The 21,208-nt window shown below is 37.0% G+C and overlaps 1 protein-coding gene across 1 annotated transcript in view; it reads left to right on the forward strand.

The window, feature by feature from the left end:
• Window positions 1–21,208, forward strand: part of Ids (iduronate 2-sulfatase) — a 54,503-nt gene that overhangs the window by 29,262 nt on the left and 4,033 nt on the right. The window contains exons 5-7 of the mRNA XM_090384105.1: window positions 7,855–8,050; window positions 13,088–13,245; window positions 21,080–21,206. Of these exons, the coding sequence (XP_090240231.1) occupies window positions 7,855–8,050; window positions 13,088–13,245; window positions 21,080–21,206 (481 nt within the window). The remainder of the gene's footprint in view (window positions 1–7,854; window positions 8,051–13,087; window positions 13,246–21,079; window positions 21,207–21,208) is intronic.

A 21,208-nucleotide genomic window follows, 5' to 3' on the forward strand; every position in this document is an offset into this window, starting at 1 on the left:
TAACGTCAATTTCTTCCATTAACACACTCGAAAAAGTCTGTTTTCACTAACACACTGCAAAACGGTATATTTTTCGCTTTTGTAAGCATATCAATTTATAAATTGATATATAAATTGATAAATTTATTCAATTTATAAGCATATAAATTAAAAGCAAACCACGAATTCTTCCATGACAAGCGCATAGCACATACTGAACAAAGATTAGCGAGAAACATCCACGCTCGCGATTTTGTCACCCCTCTCCCCCACCCACTGAGCGCTGTTTTGACCAGGAAAGATAATTTTAGCCACGCCCATGTTTTTTTTTTGACGTAAAATGTTCACGCCGATTTAAAATTCAATTTTTTTTAGGTTTCATTTTATATTAAATCAGCGACCGCGAATACAGATACCGCGAATAGCGGGGGTTTACTGTACTTAACATTTGTAGTACTTTACATATGTAGTACTTTATATTTAGAACTAGATATGAACAATAGTTCTCTTGTAATCAATTTTTAATTTCATACCATATTTCTGGAATGCCTTTTATATTAATTAAATATTAATTATATTATAATATAATTATATTATTTTAATTGACTTTATGGCATTGTGATCATGATGCATTCTTTGAATATTACAAATTGTGTTATTAGTCTTTTAATTAATTACATATTAATTTCCTTTTAATTATGCATAATTTTTGTATTAATTTTCTTAATTAGTTAAATCACTCGTATATATAATTGAAATTTACTTCCCACTTCACCCTGTGTATATATTGTATAGTGTGTTCGTGTCTAACGGCACCAGGGGTCTCCACATCTCCGTGTTGCTTTCATTGTGGGTGTAACAGTTCACTGTAAAGGCCAGAGATTTAAAAGTGTATGGATATTGTATGAATGTAGTGTTGTGTATCATTGCTCTTCTTGCCATTTAGCCGCTAGACCCCTGCTACTTTGTCCACACTATGGACAACGTAACAGGGGTCTAGGGGCCAACGTTGTCCACACTATGCCTCATGGTGGCAGACCAGGTACACTACTATTGAAATATTTACTCTGGCAGGTCCTGCCACCTAATTTCCTGAAATTTCAGTGGCTAGGACCTAAAAAAAAATACAAATATATATATATATATAATAATATAAAATAAAATTTTTGCTTAGTGGGGGTTAAGAAAATTGAGTAGAAAGGCCAAATGAGTTTAGTGTGAATGCAATTAATCGGAATTAATCATTGAATTTTAAGTTATGTGGGGTATACACTAGCGTATTAGGTAGAGTGGGGGGAGACAGAACCCTGGGGGGAAAAGGCAGAAATATGGGGACGTATAGAGAAGGCGACCCCAGATAATCAGTGGGGCAGGCCCATGCCCCACAAGGCAGAGAGGAGTGGCAAGGAGGTGAGGGGATGGAGAATACTGTCCACTCCCCCTGCTGGGGGAGAGGGGAAAAGATAGGACCATGCAAGGGAGCATGGTTTGAGAGCCAAGATGGCCAGCAGCAAGTTGCAGTTAGTCTTCAGTAGTATCGGTGTTCCCATTTGGGATATCACTCATGGGACCAGGTCCTGTCCAGTTTAGTCAAGTCAGTTCTTGTCTTTTATTAAGTAGGTTCAGTTGTTATTCCTGGTTGTCATGTATAGGGTTCAGTTGTGCTCCATTGCAGCAAGCACTCGTCTTCTTGGGCATAGCAGGAGAATGCCAGGTACTCTTGTTTTGTGTCCAGTATGTTGTGCTCCCGTCCTCTAGGACAATATAGGATCTTTGTTATTAGGATGTTGGGAGGTCATCATAAAGCTGGCAATCATACATTAGATGTTGCCAGCTCTACAGACCGCCGCAAACACAGGTAGGGTCCTCTTCAATTTCCCAAAAGGAAAAGTTTGGCATTGATGGCGCCATGTCCGGTGAGAAGGTATGCCGCACGGAGTCCAGGTGAGAACCACGTTGGGAACTTAGGGTAGACCCTGCCGACGTCAGGTATAAACTTTCTGGTTATCTCCCCTGTATGGGAGTTTGTCCATCTCTCTTGGCACACCTGCAGCAGGTGAGCGTAGAGCCTCTTCTTTTCAGCGGTGCGGTTATTTGCTGGGTCAGTTGTATGTTCGAGACAAGTCCTTGAGGTGCCCTTTGCTAGGTGGTAAATTAATCCTTTGCCCACAATCTTCAGGTCAAGGGGAAGAACTCTGATCAGGATCTGTAAAGCGTGGGTGCTCACTGTGCTGCAGGCACGAGAAGTAAATAGTTGAATCGATCTTTGAGTTGAGTCGATGATACGTCGGTTGACTGTGGTAGTAGCCTTGTATACCATATGCCAGAGGCATATGCGATGATAGGTATGAATATGGCTTTGTAGAAGGTATGTAGCGTACGCCAGCCAAGACCCCAGTCCCTTCAAGCCACCCTAGCAACGAGGGCAGCATATTTCCTAATTTTGGTTTGGATGTTTTGTAGGTGGTCTTTGAAGGATGGGTTGTGGTCTAGGATGACCCCCTAGATACTTGAGTTGTTTGGAGAATTTTATTGTCATCTGGTTTATCTTAATTTGAGGAGGCCGTCGTAGGTCCAAGTTCCTTTTCAGCAAGGCTGAGTTGGTTTTTTCTGGTGATATTCTCAGGTGATTCTGTTTTGCTCAGTTCTGCAGTAGCTCCAAGGCCAGGTACGCAGATTCTTCCAGTTTTGCCGTTGAGTTCGCCGAGACAGAGAGAGAGAGAGAGAGAGAGAGAGAATGAGGTCATCGGCAAATGCTTGAGCATCCACTTCTCCAAGGTCCGAGACGAGGAAGCTGTCCAAGACGACGTTCCATAGGAATGGTCCCAGGACCGAACCCTGCGGGCAGCCCCGGTGGATGCTTTTAGAGAGGGTCTGATAGGGCGCATTCACTACTATGAATCTGTTGGATAGGTAGTTCTATAAGATCTGATAGAGGTTGCTGGGAAGATTTGCCGCTCTAAGTCTGGCCAGGACGCTCGGCTACCAAAGTGTGTTGAACGCTCCAGCAAAGTCCACAGAGATCACCAAGAAGTATTTTCTGTTGCAGGGGCGTTCGACACACTTTGGTGTGTCGAACGCCCGACGACTTGGAAGGATTTTTTAGGATACTTGGAAGGATTTTTTAGGATAAGTTTGACATTGGCAACCTTCCAAGGTGTTGGAAAGGTTCCTGCCTGGATGCATTTGTTATAAAGATTTAGCATCAGGTCAGGGGCATATTCCACTGTCTTTTTAATAATTTCTGGTTCTAACAGGTCTGGCCCTGGGCAGTTTGCTTTAATTAATGCGACCTACAATAACCATTGCTTGGTTATTGTAGGTCGCATTATTTTGGCACATTTTTTTCTGATTGTCAGTCTGCGGTTCAGCCGGTGGTTGAAAGACCACGTCAAGAATATTGTTTATGGTGCTTTCCCAGTTTGTAGTCATTGCACCTTGTGAAGTTCTAGTAGTAGCGACAACCTCCCCCCGAGGGAGCTTGTTTGTGGTGATCTTGTTGACCACCCCCCAGGGATCGTTATTGCCAGTAGTTGTGACCAATCCCTGCCAGGTCTCCTGTTTGCGGTGACGTATCTGCGTGGTGTATGCATTTGTCGCTTCTCTGTACCGCTGCCATAAGGCCTCCACGTCTGCAGCTGGCCAAGATCTTCTGGCCCTTTGAAAAGCCTTGTGTCGGATCTGAGTTTCCTTTCTAAGGTGCTGCAGGTCCCGGTTCCACCATGGCACTGCACCCGGGGCTGGGTGTTTCCTAGGTATTGCAGCTTCACAGGTCTGAGTGATGAGGGCTGTTATCTTCCGCTGAAGGAGTTCCGGGTTGCTAGTGGTCTGGAGTTCGGCATTATGTTCCTGTAAGGCGACTGAGATTTCAGTCTGGAAGGTGGCCCAATTTGCATTCTGAATAGTGTACCTGCGCTGTATTTGTCTTGGTATCGGGTTCCTAGTTAGTGAGCGGGTAAGCTGGAAGGTTATGGCATGGTGGTCGGAGGTGGGCCAGGCATCTTGGACCAACCACCCAGTAATATTGCTGGCTATGTTTCTGGAGGCCATGGTGACATCTATAGTTGACTCCCACAACGTATTGCAGAAGGTCGGCAGGTTGTGTGGGAAGTAATACTGTTACTGATGCGTTTGCCAGGAACTCTAGTTTTTGACCGTCCTGTGTGCCAGTCGATCAGGTGTGTGACTGTGCCACACCGGGGACCTGCAGTTGGCGTCTGCGCCAATGATTATTCTCGAGTTTGGAAAGGTGTTGATTACCGTGTGAAGGTAATTTATGGTGAAGGTGATGTCCTCACCTGGGCGGCAGTACAGGGCCACAACATAAAGGGCTCCCATGGCGGTAACAATGTGGGTACATGCGGCCCAAACAGTGCAGAGGTGTGTAATTCTAGTAGCTGCGATGTCTGGATTCCGGATGACAATAGCTGCCCAGGGAGTCTCATCTGCCGCCTGGATGATCTTGTATTTCAGGGGATACCTCCGGACCATTTTCATGTGGGCATATGGTTCTTGCAAAATTAAGATGTCAATATTCTCCTCTTCAGCTTTAAGTTGTAACTGATCGGCCACTGCCCTGGCCCTTTGTGCGTTTTTTTGTATGAACTTAATCTCAGTGGTGTTGTACTCCTTAAGGCATGTTCCCATAATCGATTCTTGCCTGGTATAAACTCTTAGCCTTAAGGTACACCGAGCATTTGCTGTCTCTTATGGAGTGCGCAGAGTCCATTTTTAGGCCTTTACAATTTGTACAAACTGATTGTGTGCTTTTATTTGGGCAGTTGTTATAATAATGGCCTTTTTCAGAGCAGTGACCACACATTGGTGCCGTTTGTGTGCAAGTATGTGTAGTGTGGCCATATCTGCAACAACGGAAGCATTTGAGCACACCCACGTGGTCGCAGAAGCGGTGACTGCTCCAGTTTACAAAGATCCTTGTCTGTCTCCTTTCAGGGCCTGCCAAGTGACAGGGGTAAGTTCCACAATCCAGTTGGTGGATCTAGCATCTTTAGATTTGTAGGAGTACTTTGGGGTGAGCAGGTTTTGGGCATCAGAGTTAGGTAGGGAGTTAGAGAAATTTCTCTGGTAGATCTTGTCTTCCAACTGGTTTGGTGTCAGGTCATTTTCTAAGTCATATATTGTTATGGACAGTCCTTTTCGCTTGGGCAAGGTCGCAGTAAGGCCTAGTTCTGGGATTTTTGGGTTATTGATGATCTTTTCTGCTTCTTCTTTTGTCTCCGTCTCTATTAGTATGCCGGTGTTTCTGGTCTTCCTAACTGATTTTATCCTTGTTGTCTTGAGATCATTGCTTAGATTGGTGATTACTTGTCTTGAGCTCTTCTCTGGATTGCGTTTCGTCCGGTGTCGCAGGGCGTAGAACAACCAGATGTGATTGCTTTAGGAGTGTTTTCCATTTGGCAGGTTGTGCACTAGAGTCTGCAGTCGGCGTCTGGTAAGGTGTGGTCCTCAGCGCTTGTGCGTAGGAAGGGGCACGCGGTAGCATTTGATTTGCCCTTCCCTCCAAGTAGGCCTCCAACTTGTTAGTTGCTTTGTCATATTCCGATTGTGTAGAGAGGAGGATAGTCTCCAATTTGCTCCATAAGGAGACAATTTCAGTGCGGAGATTTGTTGTAACCCTGTTCGTTTGCTCTTTGAACAAGGTCTCTAATGCCATCCTAAGGGTGAGCACCTGTTGCAGGATGGGCCCCACTCGCAGTGCGGGGGTCCAGAGCATGCTCCTCCCCCATGCAGTCGCGCTGCTGGCTCCTTTGTCCAGTTTGTTCCTTGGATTCAGATTGAGATCTAGTTTCTCTCTCAGGTTTTGGGATTTCTACCTTCTTGTTGTGTTTTTTTGGAACTGGATCGGGCTTTTGGCTTTCCACATCACCTGTTATGTCTACAGTCTGAACAGTTCCAGAGGTGTTTTCCATGCTTACTTCTGAGCGGTTTGAGTCTTGTGAAGGCATTTTCATAAAGTTCGGAAGACGAGGTTCTGGATTATCGGGACTTGTTTTATTTATCCTTTTAGAACAGTGAAAATTATGATGTTTGGTGGTCGCCGCAAGAAGCTGCGATGATTTGGGACCACAGGGCATTGTGCTGAAGATTTGGGCTGATTTCCACTGGTCGCATGGGGGGAAAGAGCCCAGATTAAAAAGGGCTCTAGAGCAGCAAGATTTTCTTCTCCTTGTGATTTTCAGGGGCGCCAATCACAGAAATCACAATTATTTTGATGTAGGAGCAGTAGCAGGGAAGCTGAAGTCCGCCCATATAATGTCTAAGGGAAGGAGGGGAATCTTCAAGTCACATTTTAGTTCACTATACAGTTCACAGAATGTCTCAGAGTTAATAGAGCACAGTCCTACCCTATAGTAGCACAGGGGGGGCACCAATCCCCAGTCAATAAGTGAAGTTCGGATGTGGTGGCTGAAAGGCCACACTAATTCTAGAACAGGGTGCTTTTAACGGCAGACCCAGTCACAAGACAAATCAAAATTGATACGTGGCGAGAATTCAGTAATTTTTAGTGATTTCGGCTTGGTCATAAGCTGTTGGTGCAAATAGGGTAAAACCATTCCTTAATAGAGGGGGCCTTTCGCTATGTTTTATGTGCTCCGTGCAAGTTTCCGATCTACCGGAGCTGAGAACCAAAGTTCCGAAAATCGGTCAAAAGTCAGTCGAGATCACTGGCCCAACTCGAGTTGTGACCACGTGTTGCTAACATAGCATTAATACCAAATGAAGAGGATGAAAAAATGCTCACTCTTGTTGCTAAGTACATTATTGGTGTATCTATAATTATAAATATGGACGTTTAATATTGGTTAAGGCTGCATACACAAACTCACAGCCAAATTTAACTGAGTTTTAAGCACTTGGCAGTGACGGCAGCAAAGGGAGACCCTCTTTGTTGTGCAAGGTGTTCTTGTAAATGTACCTAGGAAAATTTTAAATTACTGTATACAGTTTGGCAAATCAATGACAGAGATAACAAGCAAGTATTAATTTCCATATCAGCATATTGCATTGGTAAGTCAGTCTATGAACAGTGCCCGCTGAACAAGGGGGGGGGGGGAAGTAGCTCGGGACGCTAAAGTCCAGAATTATATGCTGTAGGCATATGCTCTACATACAACTACAAGCTATCATATGCAAAGTTTAAATACGCATTTTTACAAAGTCACCTGGTGATCCAGTTTCTTTAGTTCTTTAAGATTGAGTCACTGATAAATCCATGGTTATCTGGCACAAAATTTACTATTTATCAGGAGCACTCATAAATGTGACCGCACAGTCGAAGCCATTGGCACCCTCTTCATCCTGTGTACCCAGTACTGTTTATTTGAGGACTATACTACTGTATATTAGGCCACAAATATATTAGCACCAGAGACCCCAAGATGTCCAAATCCACCAGTGGTTTGCTAGATAGCACTATAACCAGTTTTATCATTGTTATCCATCTGTCTGTTGTAGGAATAAGTTGGACCTCACGAAACTTGCATCCTAACAATTTCTCTCTTTATACAAATTGTTTAAACTTAAACTTATGTAAGTATGATTGTGAGAATAATTAAATAATTGTTATCTTAAAACTCAATGGAAAATGATTATTTGTTATATAATATTCCTGACCTTGAATTTAATTTATATCAAGTTTCATAGGCAGTATATTTTTCATGTCCAGGAAGGGATATTTTCTATTGAGCAAGATATTGTGGAATGATTTTGCCATAATTTGTTGGATAACCATGTATGTGAAATGTACAAATAAATACATGTATTTATAATAAACTTAATCAGTTCAGCAAATTAAGAGAAGATATTTTATCCTTCTCACTAATTTTAATGCTCTTTTTATGATATCATGTTTAGTGTTGTCATTCATCAGATGGCAGATGCCATCACAAGAACCTGATATGCCCTACAAAAACTGCAAATCTGGAAGACATAGAAAGTACTAATTATGCAATAAATTTTTTGAGTAACACAGAAAATGACAAACCATTTTTCTTAGCAGTAGGTTACTATAAGCCTCATATACCATTCAAATGCCCTAAAGAATATTACGGTAAGTTGTGCATCAACTATATTCACAAATATTGATTAAGTAGAGTACTTTTGTAATCAATGTATAATTTATTAAAGTGTGAATTAAGAAATGTTTTTCAGAATATATTAATTTTGATATTGTACCACTTTTTAATAGCAAGCCTAGGTTTCAGTTTTTACCTATCTACATAAATGATGTTTTGGAATACTTGTACATAATTTTTGACAATCATTATGACTCCCACCCCTAAGGGAGTTGCAATCCACAGTTTGAGAAGTATCACTTTAAGAGTTGATCTCTGAAGGCAAATCTGAATTAAAAATACTGTAATACAGAGGCATTGATTTTGTATTAGGTGGTATAAGGTTACATCATGCCCTCTACCCCTTCATCAATGTCATTTAAGAAAATCAAAAACAACAGCGGTCCCAGTGCTGATCCTTGGGGAACCCCACTTCTTACATTAACCCAATCTGAGGAATAATCATTTATCACAACTCTCTGCCTCCTGCCCTAAAGCCATCCTGCTATCCATCTAAAGATTTTTCTATAATTCCAACTTGTTCCAGCTTATAAAGTAACTGCTCATGTGGGACTGAGTCAAATGCTTGTTCCATCTTATGGTTTGCCAACTGTTTTTAGTAATTGGTTATCCAGTTTTCTCTCTGATCGCTCATTGAGGGTGATGATAGATGGCACTCTGTCTTCTAACTTCTCCACTAATGCAGGTATCCCCCAAGGTTCAGTTCTTTCCCCCACTCTTTTCCTCTTGTATATTAATGACCTTCTTCCATTGACTGGAAATCCTATCCATAGTTTTGCCAATGATAGCACATTGCATTCCACTTTCCATTTTGAGAAACCTTGTCCTGCTCAATCAGCTTCAACTTCTCAAAAATCTGCTACCAATTCCTTAAATGCCGATCTCCAGGTAATTCTCCAGTGGGGCAAAGACAACTTAGTTGATTTCAATCCTTCTAAAACTCAGTCTTGTTTTATATCTCGCAAAAAGGATTCTTCTGCTCCTATGCGTATGAGATTTCTAGGCAAAATGATATATCTCTTTTGGGGATTACCCTGACTTCTAATCTCTCTTGGCACAAGCACATTATAAATATTGCTGCCTCTGCATCTAAAAAACTTGGTTTTCTCTTTCGCTCTCGGCATTACTTTTCTTCCAAACAGCTGCTCACTCTGTATAAATCGCAAATCCACCCTGCCATGGAATATTGTTCCCACATCTGGGTTGGTGCCCCCAAAACCTCTCTCAGGCTTCTTGATTCCATTCAGAAGAGATCAGATAGGTTAATTAATGATTCATCTCTAACAGAGTCTCTCCACTCGCTGTCTCATAGATGTACTGTTTCTGCTGCATGCCTCTTCTACAGATACTTTCATGAGCACTGTTCTTCTGAATTGGCTTCTATAATTCCCGCTCTCTCTTTCAAAACAGTCCGAACACGTGCCGCCACCAGCCAACATCCATTTACTGTCCAACTTCAAACTCACAGAACCAACTTTTCATCTTCCTCATTTATTCATTCAATTGTCGTTTTCTGGAACAACCTTCCTTCATACGTATTTCCTGAAAATTACAGTCTACAGAAGTTCAAGTCCAATGTCAACAAATACCTTCTTTCGTCTTCTCAACCTCCAACCCAAGCACGGTACTAAGTTTTTTTTTTTTTTTTTTGGTAGTTGTTGGCGCATCGGCTTCTGTGGCCATAATGCAACTCCCAATGTTTTTGCAGTGCAGTACTTTGATCCAAGCCCGAGGCGGGATTCGAACCCGTGACCTTTGGGTTGCCAGGCAAGCACCTTACCCACCCGGCTATCCCGGTCGGCAATGGTACTAAGTACTATAGGTTCTAATACCTCTCGTTTGGGGTTTACATAAAAAAAAAAAAAAAACATAAAAAATCTAAACTATTTTTGCAGTGCCCAAGAGACATTCAGCAATGAATATCCAAATAGCCCTGCACCAAATAAGATAACAGTTCATCATGTTGTACAGAATTTTTTCTAATCTTCATAGATTTGAATCAAACATACGAAAAGAAAATGAATGCACGTTTACACAAGCAAGATGGTCACTTCCAACATATAACAATTTCATTTAATTTCTGTATTTGATTTTAATAAAATTTGTTATATTGAAAGCCGAGTTGCATTTTAATTAGATAACCATGTGTGAAAAAGGATTTTCTTCTCTAGCCCGATCGTCTTATCAGGAACCACAATGCTTGGTAAACAAAAGAAGCGAAATACAGCATTTCAATAGACCTCCTTGAACTCCCTGAAAGGCTGGATTTTTTTTTAATTAACCCCCTTGTTGGCTTTATAATACTTAATTTTAAGGGACCATACACTAAATAAAAATTAACATCATTAATTGGGACTTGCTCTGCAACTTTATTTGCAAAGCTTAAACTTAGAAAATAAAATAAACTCACAATAACATCAGCCATGTAATAATGTAAGCACACATATCTTAAAAAAACTCTAGTAGTAATCCATATGTTACATTGTTTTGCTTCTGGGAATAGTCAACAGTGTAATATGTATAAACTTGCCTTCTTACATCATTTGCCACTAATAATATTCATGTTAAAACTTAAAAAAAAAATTCTAGTTTTTTTTAATATCAATGGCATCAAGATTAAAAATTAGGTTAATAGTATCCTCTTGAAGGTTAATTAACCTTTATTGGATGTGTTAAAAGTAAAACATTTGCAGGTACGAATTGTTCCAATTTTGATTTTTTTTTATTCTATTTTAAAAATTTATTTTCCCACCATTGTTATTCTTGGAATAAAGGTATGAAATAATTCAGAATTGTTCACTTTTTGAAGCCACATTTATTTTCATTCTCACATGAACACAACTGTGAAAAATCAATTTTTTTATATTGAAAATTTATATAGATGTAATGTCTGAAATCTAACAACTTTGAGACCTGGAGTTTGCCAGATTTTTGATTTTTCCAGTTTTTGTGTAATGAATCTAAACATTAAATGTCAAAATTCAAATTCAAGTAAAGAGAGAGAACATATCAACAATGCAGCTATCTATTTTTTAGTAATTTTTCTATGTATGTGATTAATTTGTTTTATTAACTCCATTATTTTAGTGCTATTTATTCTTTTATCCCTTAGGCCGTTGATCAAAATTTGGAAATAAGAAACTTAGCATCATGAAGTTAGCAAAGCAACCTATAAATTTGCTCCAGTAATATTCCATGTGAAAAAATTAAGATAATGAGGAGAAAAAATAAATAGAAACAAAATAATGCAGGGGCCAATTTTTTAATTGGACAAGATGATTTTTATACATTTTTTAGGAATAAAAGTAAAGGCATTTAGATCCCCTGTGATGGACACTGAATACTTCCCACTACCTTTGGCAGTTGTGGCGAAGTTTTCCTTGACAACTGGAATATCTTCAGTTGCCTTGAAATCACTGCAAAGAGAGAAAACAATCATTTCAGTGAAGAAATGCAGTCTGTATAATAATATTTTGGCATATAAAGAAGGTGTATTGAACACCAAATGAAAAAATATATTTTTTTAGTAAATAAATTTTTAATATCATGTATGATGCCATGGACTTTAATTATATCAATAACCCTCTGGGGACACTATACAAGTTTATAGTATGAGTCTGAATTTAACTTATCTGTAAGACCATGACCCTGCTTGAACCAGGATGTCTTGTTCTGTCTTTTAATTGTTGTTCTAAAATATCCCAAAAATGTTCAGTTGGATTCATATCTGGACTCTGGGCCAGAAATGGCAGGTTCATATAATTATTTCCTCAAGCCACCATTATACTCACCATGTTTTGTGACATGGAGTGTTGTCATGCTGATACATGTATGTAAATATGGCTCCAAAGAATTTACACAATGCAGCTGAGACATAATTTTTCAGAAGATTACAATAGGCAGCTGCATTTCATTGATGAGAACAAGTTGACCAAATTTAAATCATGTAAAAACAGATTGATTTTGTGTGTCCTATTTTTTTTTTTTTTTATATATCTGGCAAATGCTCATGCCTGCTATGTGTCAACCCATCACACATCTCTTTAAGAGAATTTGATCCTTTTGTGTTTCACTTTCCTGTCATTGAATGTACATCCCTTTTATATCCTGTTATGAACTGGTACTGCCATCTATCTGTCATAAGACCTCTGGAATTAACCATCACTTCACAGGTCTGAGGTATCTCAATTCATATTGAAGGATAGTGTAGCTACATTTATGTGTTTGTTCCTCAGCTTGTGAATACCATTGTAATTTTCGAAGGCTGCAGATGGAAAATAACTGATATATTATAATTTATTTTTGCTCGTGTTTGTTAAATAAAATTTAATTCATTCATTTTGAAGAGTATATAGACTCACAATTAAAACTTCAAAAATTGTGTAGTTATCTGGGGTTTTGTCATTCAGTTAAAGTGTGAACTAAACACATTTTTTAAATTTGTGTTACTTAGATGAGGTTCATTAACTTTGTAATAATATTTATATTTTAATATGTTTCTAACAGCTGTACTTAGTTTATATCATGGAAGGTTCGTTTGGTTACAATTGTGTTAGTTTAATTAGAAATTATTGAATTTTTTTAAGGTTAAAAATAAGAAGTACCCAATTCAAAAAAACAAAAAAAAAAAAACAAAACAGAAAATAACATTAAATTGTGAAATGACAGACTTGAGCAGTCTGTCGTTTTAGTGCATACTTTCATTTGAGTTGTAATAGCACAGTAGGATATATATATATATATATATCCACATTTCACAGCATAAGTTCAGATTTAATCTGTGGGAGTGTTGTTTTTGTTTGTTTGTTTGTTTTGTTTTTATGAAATGCATTTGAAGTTTTAATATTTAAATAGCTGTTTTTACAGTATAAATTTCAGGATGCTATAAAAACTATGTCTTTGTATTGAGTTTACAGTTTCCCAATGTTTTATTATTATTTTTTTTTCTTAGATATTATCATAAAATTTTCATTAAAGTTTCCACTGAGATTTGGTTTTTCTTCTTGTGATAGATCTTTATCCAGTTGATAAGATAAATCTTACACATAGCAAATATGTTGATGATTTGCCACGTGTAGCCTGGAATCCTTGGATGGACATAAGATCTCGGGATGATGTAAAAAATCTTTCTGTTCCAATGCCATATGGGCCACTGCCATATGAATTTCAGGTATGAGCATAACTATGTGAAGCGTAAATATAATGTCTTTCAGTTTTTCTTTGATTAGTAGATTGGTCTCAACCAAACTTTTTTTTTTTTTTCTCTCTCTTTTAATAATTGTTTTTGGTGGTGGTTGTTTAGGTAGATTAGTAGCTTAGTCCATATTCTGCAATTGTGTATTATCTCTGTGGAAATATATTTTCACAGAGATAATATACAATTGCATGTTGTGTGTGCTTAAAAACACAGAATCATTCATGGTGTAAACTCCTTCCACCTGAGATCAGCTAACCAAATCTCCCAGTTTAAGAGTTAAATAAGTGCTTCTGTTTATATTGTGGGATAGGTATATGATGATAAGGTGCATGTTAACATTACCATTGTTATGGCAGCAATCACATCTGGTGCTCAGTTTGCAATGGGTTGTACATTTTGGTGCTAGTTCTCTTAGATTATGTAATATCCTTTTTTGTGTTCACTACTTTAACACATGAACTGAATTAGTTATCAATTTATTGATTGTAACACTTATAGAAGTAAGTTATAATTATACTTGGTCTATTAGCTGAATTTTTCAGGTATTGCATGTAGGAAAAAAAAGCCCGTGTGTACCCATACACACAAAAGATATTTTATGTGAAAACACCTTTGATGAAAATGTGAAATGGAAATAACATAAATTACATCACTTCCTAAATGACGTCAATGCTGTCACTAACGTTGATTTGGTAGAGTAAGTAAGTAGAGGGCATGAGCCTGCTACTTATCAGTGGAAGGTCAAAGATGTTGCTAATTCCTGCCTGTTTGAACTTGTTCCTCATCATCCTTTTCTCGTACTTATCAAACCAATTCTCTTTCCAAATGTCAGTAGAATTGTCACCCATGTTTTCTCATTCCATTACTTTGTTAAATTTTCTATTATGCTGTTGCTCGATAGGTCACACAGTAGTTATATAAGTTACAACAACCGAACTCTCAGCCATCGGCTGATGAAGCAAATACCAAGTGGCCTCTTGACTAGTAAATTCGACAGAGTTGAGCATGCAAAGTGCTTAATTTTCTTGTAATTTCAACGATGTCAAACTCAGGAAATTCATTCATAATTTCAATAATTTTACATTGTAAATTGTTAATCCCACGATTGGTCTTATTTATGTATTCAATGACACAAGCAGCACAAGAATATTCTTCTGTCATGAATTGAATGTCCATGTTAGACTTTAAAATGCTAAACAGAAAGGATTGAAGGGGTTATGCCATTTTTGATGAGGTTCTTGTTTCAGAAAGACTTTTGGCCGAGTAATACCAGCTCGAAGTAAATCGATATAATATGATTCCAAATTAATGCAATTTTCTTTAAAGAAGTGATTGATGCTAATATATTCATTGTCCTTTAAATTCTTCCACAATTTCTTGTATTCAGCATTATATTTGACTCGTCAAGTGTCTGCTTTTGGCATGGGAATTAAAATCATTGTAGATCACGAAGGCATAAATGGATCTTCAAAACTTGTAAACAATTAAAAAACTATGTTTATCAGTTTGGAGTTTGATATTACCAGAGGCTTTTGTAGTAGAAATGGACAAGAGCTGATTTATTATAGCTATCTTTGCGTTCATACTGTTTCCCACAGGTTCTTTATGGAGCATTATTAAGCCGCAAAAGAATGTGAGCATGTGGACTGCCATGATGTTTAAATTTCATCCGTTGAAAATAATTGACGATGTAATATTGTTGAAATAGACCGAAATGCTTAGACTGAAGTAAAGTTTAAATACAATCCACAAGTTTATTAAATTGAATTGTACATGTTATGGCATCTTCATTAATTAATGTTGTCTTTTCCATAAAATGAAGAGCTTCTGTTCACTCGTCAGGGATATCCAAACTCTCCTGTTTTAATTTGTATAAAATATTTAACAATTTAGGCCAACCGATTTTGTTTGCACTCATAGTTAAGAAGAACATAGGTTTAGCCAGTTGTCTGACCATCACAAACAGATCTCTGTTACGTTGTGTTCAGTAATAAGTTGAATTAGAAATCGATTTCAAAAACACTAAATTCTTTTCAGTTCAGTGCAGTTATTGGCATATTCTCGAGATTCAATTTGCTCTTTGGTGAGCTTAGTGTCTTTTCCAATGTATTTAAAAGCAATTGTTAACAAATCTCGAGTTCGTAGTCTCATTATTTTCATGGCCATATAAAGAAGATGATAAGGCATCACTCCACACCAATCTGAATGATGGAGTTCACTTGATGTCATCACAAATGGTGGAACTTTTAAATTATCTGTAAACTCTTGATACTGACCAAGGTAAATTCTAGGAAAGGACAATTCTTCAGCATGTTCATCAAAAAGTAAACTTTGTGGAACATTTTGTTCACCAGGAGCTATTCATAAATATTTGTCATCACTCCACAAAAGACTTTGTTATTGAGTGACTAAACTTTCTTCAATAGGTATAGCTCCTACATGTTAATGCAATAATTGTCATCTATTCTGTGAGGCAAATAATCGATCATTGAATTAACATTTACAGGAATATTTATAATTTGCCCCAAAATTCCGTATTGGCCAAAACCATATCTTAGTCTTCTAATTTGCATGAATGGTATTATGAGAAGAAATGAGCCCCTCTGTCACTAAATCCAATCACGGCAGATGAGGTGGAATAGCAGGATAAATGAAATCTGTTGCTCTTCGAAAATGTTGGAATGAAATCATTTTTGAGAGATGCTCAACAAGTATTACAAACTTCATAGTCGTTATGTCTACAGCTGGAAATTCTAGAAATAACGGGCTCCAAATGCATTTTTCAGAGTTTAATCAAATCTGCTTCTCAAAATCTCGAGAAGCAGATTTTATTAAACTCTGCATTTTTTTTTTTTTTTTTTTTCATTCTCTATGTTTCTGAACTTGTTCTTTTGTCTACGTGGGAGGCTTCCTCAGTGGCGTTGAAGCTTTTATTCTTGCATACTTTCCTTGATTTTGCTCAGCTGGAGTTTTAGCCATCTTCGAAATACTCTTATCCAATTGAAATTAGATTTGGTATTTTTACAGTTAGTGAAATCCATTTGTAGACTAGTATGATGTCATAACCAAAAACTACAGCAAGAAGTGATTGTTGTTTGTTCAAGTGATTGTTTTTTTGTTGCATTCTTGAATCAAAACTGTTTAAATTTTTAAACAGTTTAATCGAAACTTTCTTACTTACACTACTTAGAAGGTTGATGTTGATTGAAATCTTGAGAAGCAGATTTTATTAAAGTCTGCATTTTTTTTGTTCTCTGTTTTTTAACTCGTTATTTTTAGGAAGTGACGTCATTTGCATAATTTGAAATCTAACAGCAACTTAATAGGAAGTGACGTCATTTGCATCATTTTCTTAAGAAAATTTTGTTACCAATTGGTGTTTTCTCCAATGCCACCATAGATGTTTTCACATCAAAAACTCTGATTTCACTGCAGTCAATGCAAAGAGAACACAGTGTGCTGTACAGTGGTCAAGCATCAACCAAACATTTCCTTCTTTAAAACAATGGGGCTTTGTATATTTTTCTGTGGTGAGGCTTAATTTTGTCATTGCCATCCATATTAATACAAAGAAGAATCATAATGTGTTGTTTGCTATACCCCTCTTCATATCTCTTGGAAACATAGCCTTGGAAGGTAATATATTAAAACAGTTTTAAGATGGACTTTAGTCAGCATTACAAATGTCCAATAAAGGATAACCACTTATAATGAAAGTATAGTTTGAAATCCACTCACTAATAGTGGTTCCATTGGCACATCTGTTTCAGCAATTATTGCTTTACAGTGCATAATGTGTCAATCTTTGAATTGCTGCATCCAATCAGTTCTGGTTCATAGTTTTTGTGTCCCTAGGCTAACCCAAGGTCATGAAATTGTGCTTTTAGATTTGGCCATTTAGGTTTCTCACTTCTAGCTGCTAAGAAACATTGCAAAAGAGTCTTCAACATCAGGATACAAGAAGGCAGGCCAAACATTTGTTTTTTCTTTTCACAATACCTCAAGATTTGGCTAGTTCAGAAAAATTTGGAATTCTGTTTTTAGTTTTTGTTGATAAAGAGCAAGGAGAATTACATAGTCTTTTGCTATGTTGGCTTTTCCTGGCCTGTCACATTTCAAAAGTATTTCTGATTTTAATACAAAATTTAAATTTGTACATTTTGCAACATGTTTAAAACACTTGTAAGGATCATTCTATACTGCAGAACAGATTACCTAAAGACTGACTGGCTTTTTTTTTTTTTTTTTTTTTTTGTTTATAATTGAACGAATTTTCAATCAGTTTTGGTTTTGTTTTCTCATTTTCTCCTGCTGATGACTTTTTTATGAGCAGGAAAAGGATAATGTTCAGAGTTCCTCATATATAGGAATCTTCAAATGAAGGTACCACTGCCAAGCAGTGATCACTGTGTATTGAAGTGGGACCTTCTTAAAGAAGTAAATTCTTAAAGGGTTTTTGTTTTCACAAGAGAAGGAGGAATTACAATGGTCTTAGACATCATATAAGATCTTTTCCGCTGGATCAGGTAGTAACTTTAACAAATAAAAATTATGATTGGGAAATATTTATAGAAGTTATTCTGTTAGTTATCAAATTACCTTGAACAATTCCAACACAACTATAATTTAAGGTATAAACCAAAATGAATGACAAAAGAATTGTTGATCTTAGTGACACAGAAGAAAGATGCATGAATTGATTATAGAAAATAAAGGTGCATGAGATGATTATAAATTATCAGCATATTCTGAATGCTACAGTAAATATAAATTATTTGTAATAAAGTTACTCAGATGGTTAGCAAAGCTAAGGCAGATTAAAAGAAATCCTTAGCAAAGGGTGCGAAGTTCAGTAACAAGGATTTCATATTACAGGTAAAAGAAAGAAATCAACGATATTGGTCCACTTTATCTCTGGTAATAGTGTCAATAATCCTGAACTGGTTGCTGATAAGATGAATAAATATTTTGCATTCACATTCTCATGTGAGAGAGCTTTCAAACTTGAGTATACCATTGATGATACCAGCTTTATAAATATTTGTGACAAAAAATAGTACTTTTTTTTAAAGAGCCAATATTTCAATTCTCCTGCAAACATGTTAGACATTGTGCTTTATAGATTTTTAATAAGTACTTTCAAGTTTTATTTTGTTATCTTGACATGAGCAAAAAAACATAGTTTTAAGGGAAGTGAATTCACCAATAAATTTTGAGGGTTGGGGATGTCAATAAGAAGAAGTTTAGAAATACTCATATATAGGATATTAACTAAATTTTTAAATTGCTAACATGAGCTTTACCTGTTTATGTATTTTTTAAAAGTAAGCTAAAGCAACAAGAATGTCTTTTCATAAAGGCATTATTGTTTGATATTTTGTGGCTGTCACTGTGAATGTTTCAGTGCTGCATTACAAATAAATAGTGCACTTCCCAAAAGGAAATATAAAAATATAATGCTTTTCATTTGTAATGTGGTGGCACAACCCACATAGCTGTTGTGAAGGTTATTTTGTCTTCTCATACATGCATCACTTAATCACTACTTGTTAAGTCCGTAGCCAGGTGGGCAGGAGCAGCAGTGCGTAGCACACGCTTCTTGATTAGACCGGGGTTTGAGCCCGTGACCACCAAATACGGAGGATGCGGAAAGGTCAGGGAATGACCACCGCATATCCCCGGAGCAATATGGCCTTAGTTGCTAATGCTCCTAAAAACCAAATAAACAAACAAACAAACAAACAAACAAACTTGTTAAGTGCTACATTGATGGGTTCCTACAATCTCACCAATGAGAATACAAGAACTCTCCAAATTGCTCATCAATATAGTTCTTGCAAGTCACTGGGTTGTTTAATCCTGCATTGGTGGGCACCTGCCTGTCTACTGAGCAGTGCATTAACCCTTGGAATGGATGCTTGTGTAATGGTATTACATTGGAAATTAATAACTGTATAGTTAGTGAAGTGGCATCGTTACTATATAGTTGAATTTTTAAGATGAATTGAAATTTGTACAATAGGTATAATTATTATGACATCTCATATTGTGAAATCCTTTACAAGTTGCCTTCCTCTTGTACTTCAAATAAGTAACACTTTCCCTTTTAGAAGTTTGCTGTTATTTATTCTCAGTTGAGTATTACAAGCCAGACAGTATTATTTTAAAGCTGTTTGGCCTCTCATTAGTGGGCAGGTAGGTACCTAGAGGTATAAGAGCTGATACAACTCTGTGAGGGCACCTCTGTAGCCAGGTGGGAAGGAGCAGCAGTGCATAGCACACGCTTCTTGATTAGACCGGGGTTCGAGCCCATCACCACCAAATACGGAGGATGCGGAAAGGTCAGGAAATGACCACCGCATATTCCCGGAGCAATATGGCCTTAGTTGCTAATGCTCCTAAAAACCAAATAACAAACAACAAACAAACAACTCTGTGACATATTTACACAATATGAAAGATGAAGTTTAGGGTAGAAAGTCTCAAGCTATGAAAAATTCAACCTGTGATATAGTTATTGCAATTGCATCATTACTACATAGTAATGATGCAATTGAACTTACAATATCATAGGTTGAATTTTTCATAGTTTTTCCCCAAAAATTTTATTAGTCTAAGAAGTACCCCTTTTGGTCTCTTTTATATTGTGTAAATAAGTCGCGACTAGGTAGCCAGCTCTTATATCTTTGTATACCTACCTGCCCACTGATGAGAGGCAAGATAGCTTCAAAACTGAAAACTGTGCCATCTGGGTGGTGGTAGTACTCAACTGAAAAGTAACTGTAGACCTCTGTTAATAGGGAAGTGTTATTTATTTGAAGTATAAGAGGCCAGTAACTCATTGTGGAGGATTTCACAATATGAGATGCTGTAATAATAATGCCTTCAATATGTCTTAAAAATTCAACTGTGTAGTAAAGATGCAATTGAACTAACAATGTCATAGGTTGAATTTTTCATAGTTTGAGGCTTTCTTTCCTAAAATTTTATTTGTCCAACTGTATAGTTTTCATTTGGAAAGTGGTGCTATTACAGCACCTGGGCAATTAATATTTGTCTTACAGCACTGGGGCAATTCATGGTGTGATAGGTTCTCGATATAGGAGATTAATGCCTTAGTTAAAAACTGTTTTTTAGTGTAAACCTTTGTTTGTCCTCACTTAAAAGTACATAAGTACTGTTTATGTCAGTAGGTTAATACACATCATAATTATAAAAGCTTCTGTTTTGTTAAGAAAAGACTGGTATTGGAAATTATTGCACTAGCAGATGTAAACCTTTTCTCAGAGTCGAATTTTTCTTTTTTCATAATACACAGAAATGCCATGAAGAGAATAAAGGTAAAATCCACATGATCACATATAAAATAAATGAAGATAAAACATTTTGTTATTTTAATATGCCTACTAACACTAAAGTTAATGACTACTGGATGGGAGAAACTGAAAATAACATGACTGTTATTTTCAGTTTCTACCTGTCAGTATTGTCCAATAGAAATTTAACTGCAAAAGCACAGTATTTCACACTTTCTTTTAATTTAGTAATTTGATTTTTTTTTTGTAAACAGTCAATGGCAGTAGTTAAAAATTGCCAAGTAGAATTACATCAACAACCTTTCCTCTCTGACATGTAATTGTAATGATGTGTGTTATAGCTGTTTGAATCCTCAGATTTATTTGTAAAGGTCTCATGTGGGTGTATGGAATTTATTGTTTAAAAATTTTAATATTAGAGTTTTTAAATATGTATATAATTTTTTCAGTTTCTCTCTAAAATTATTGTATATAGATTGTTTCAATTTCAGAAATACGTCTTACAAGGTTATTATGCTTGTACTACATATGTTGATGATCTCATTGGTCAGCTCTTGGAAGCACTGGAAAATACAGGCCATGCTAAGAATACAATGATTGTTTTAACTGGGGATCATGGT

The sequence above is a fragment of the Mastigoproctus giganteus genome, chromosome 10 (genome assembly GCF_048544385.1).
Source record: "Mastigoproctus giganteus isolate SK-2022 chromosome 10, ASM4854438v1, whole genome shotgun sequence".
Taxonomy (NCBI): domain Eukaryota; kingdom Metazoa; phylum Arthropoda; class Arachnida; order Uropygi; family Thelyphonidae; genus Mastigoproctus; species Mastigoproctus giganteus.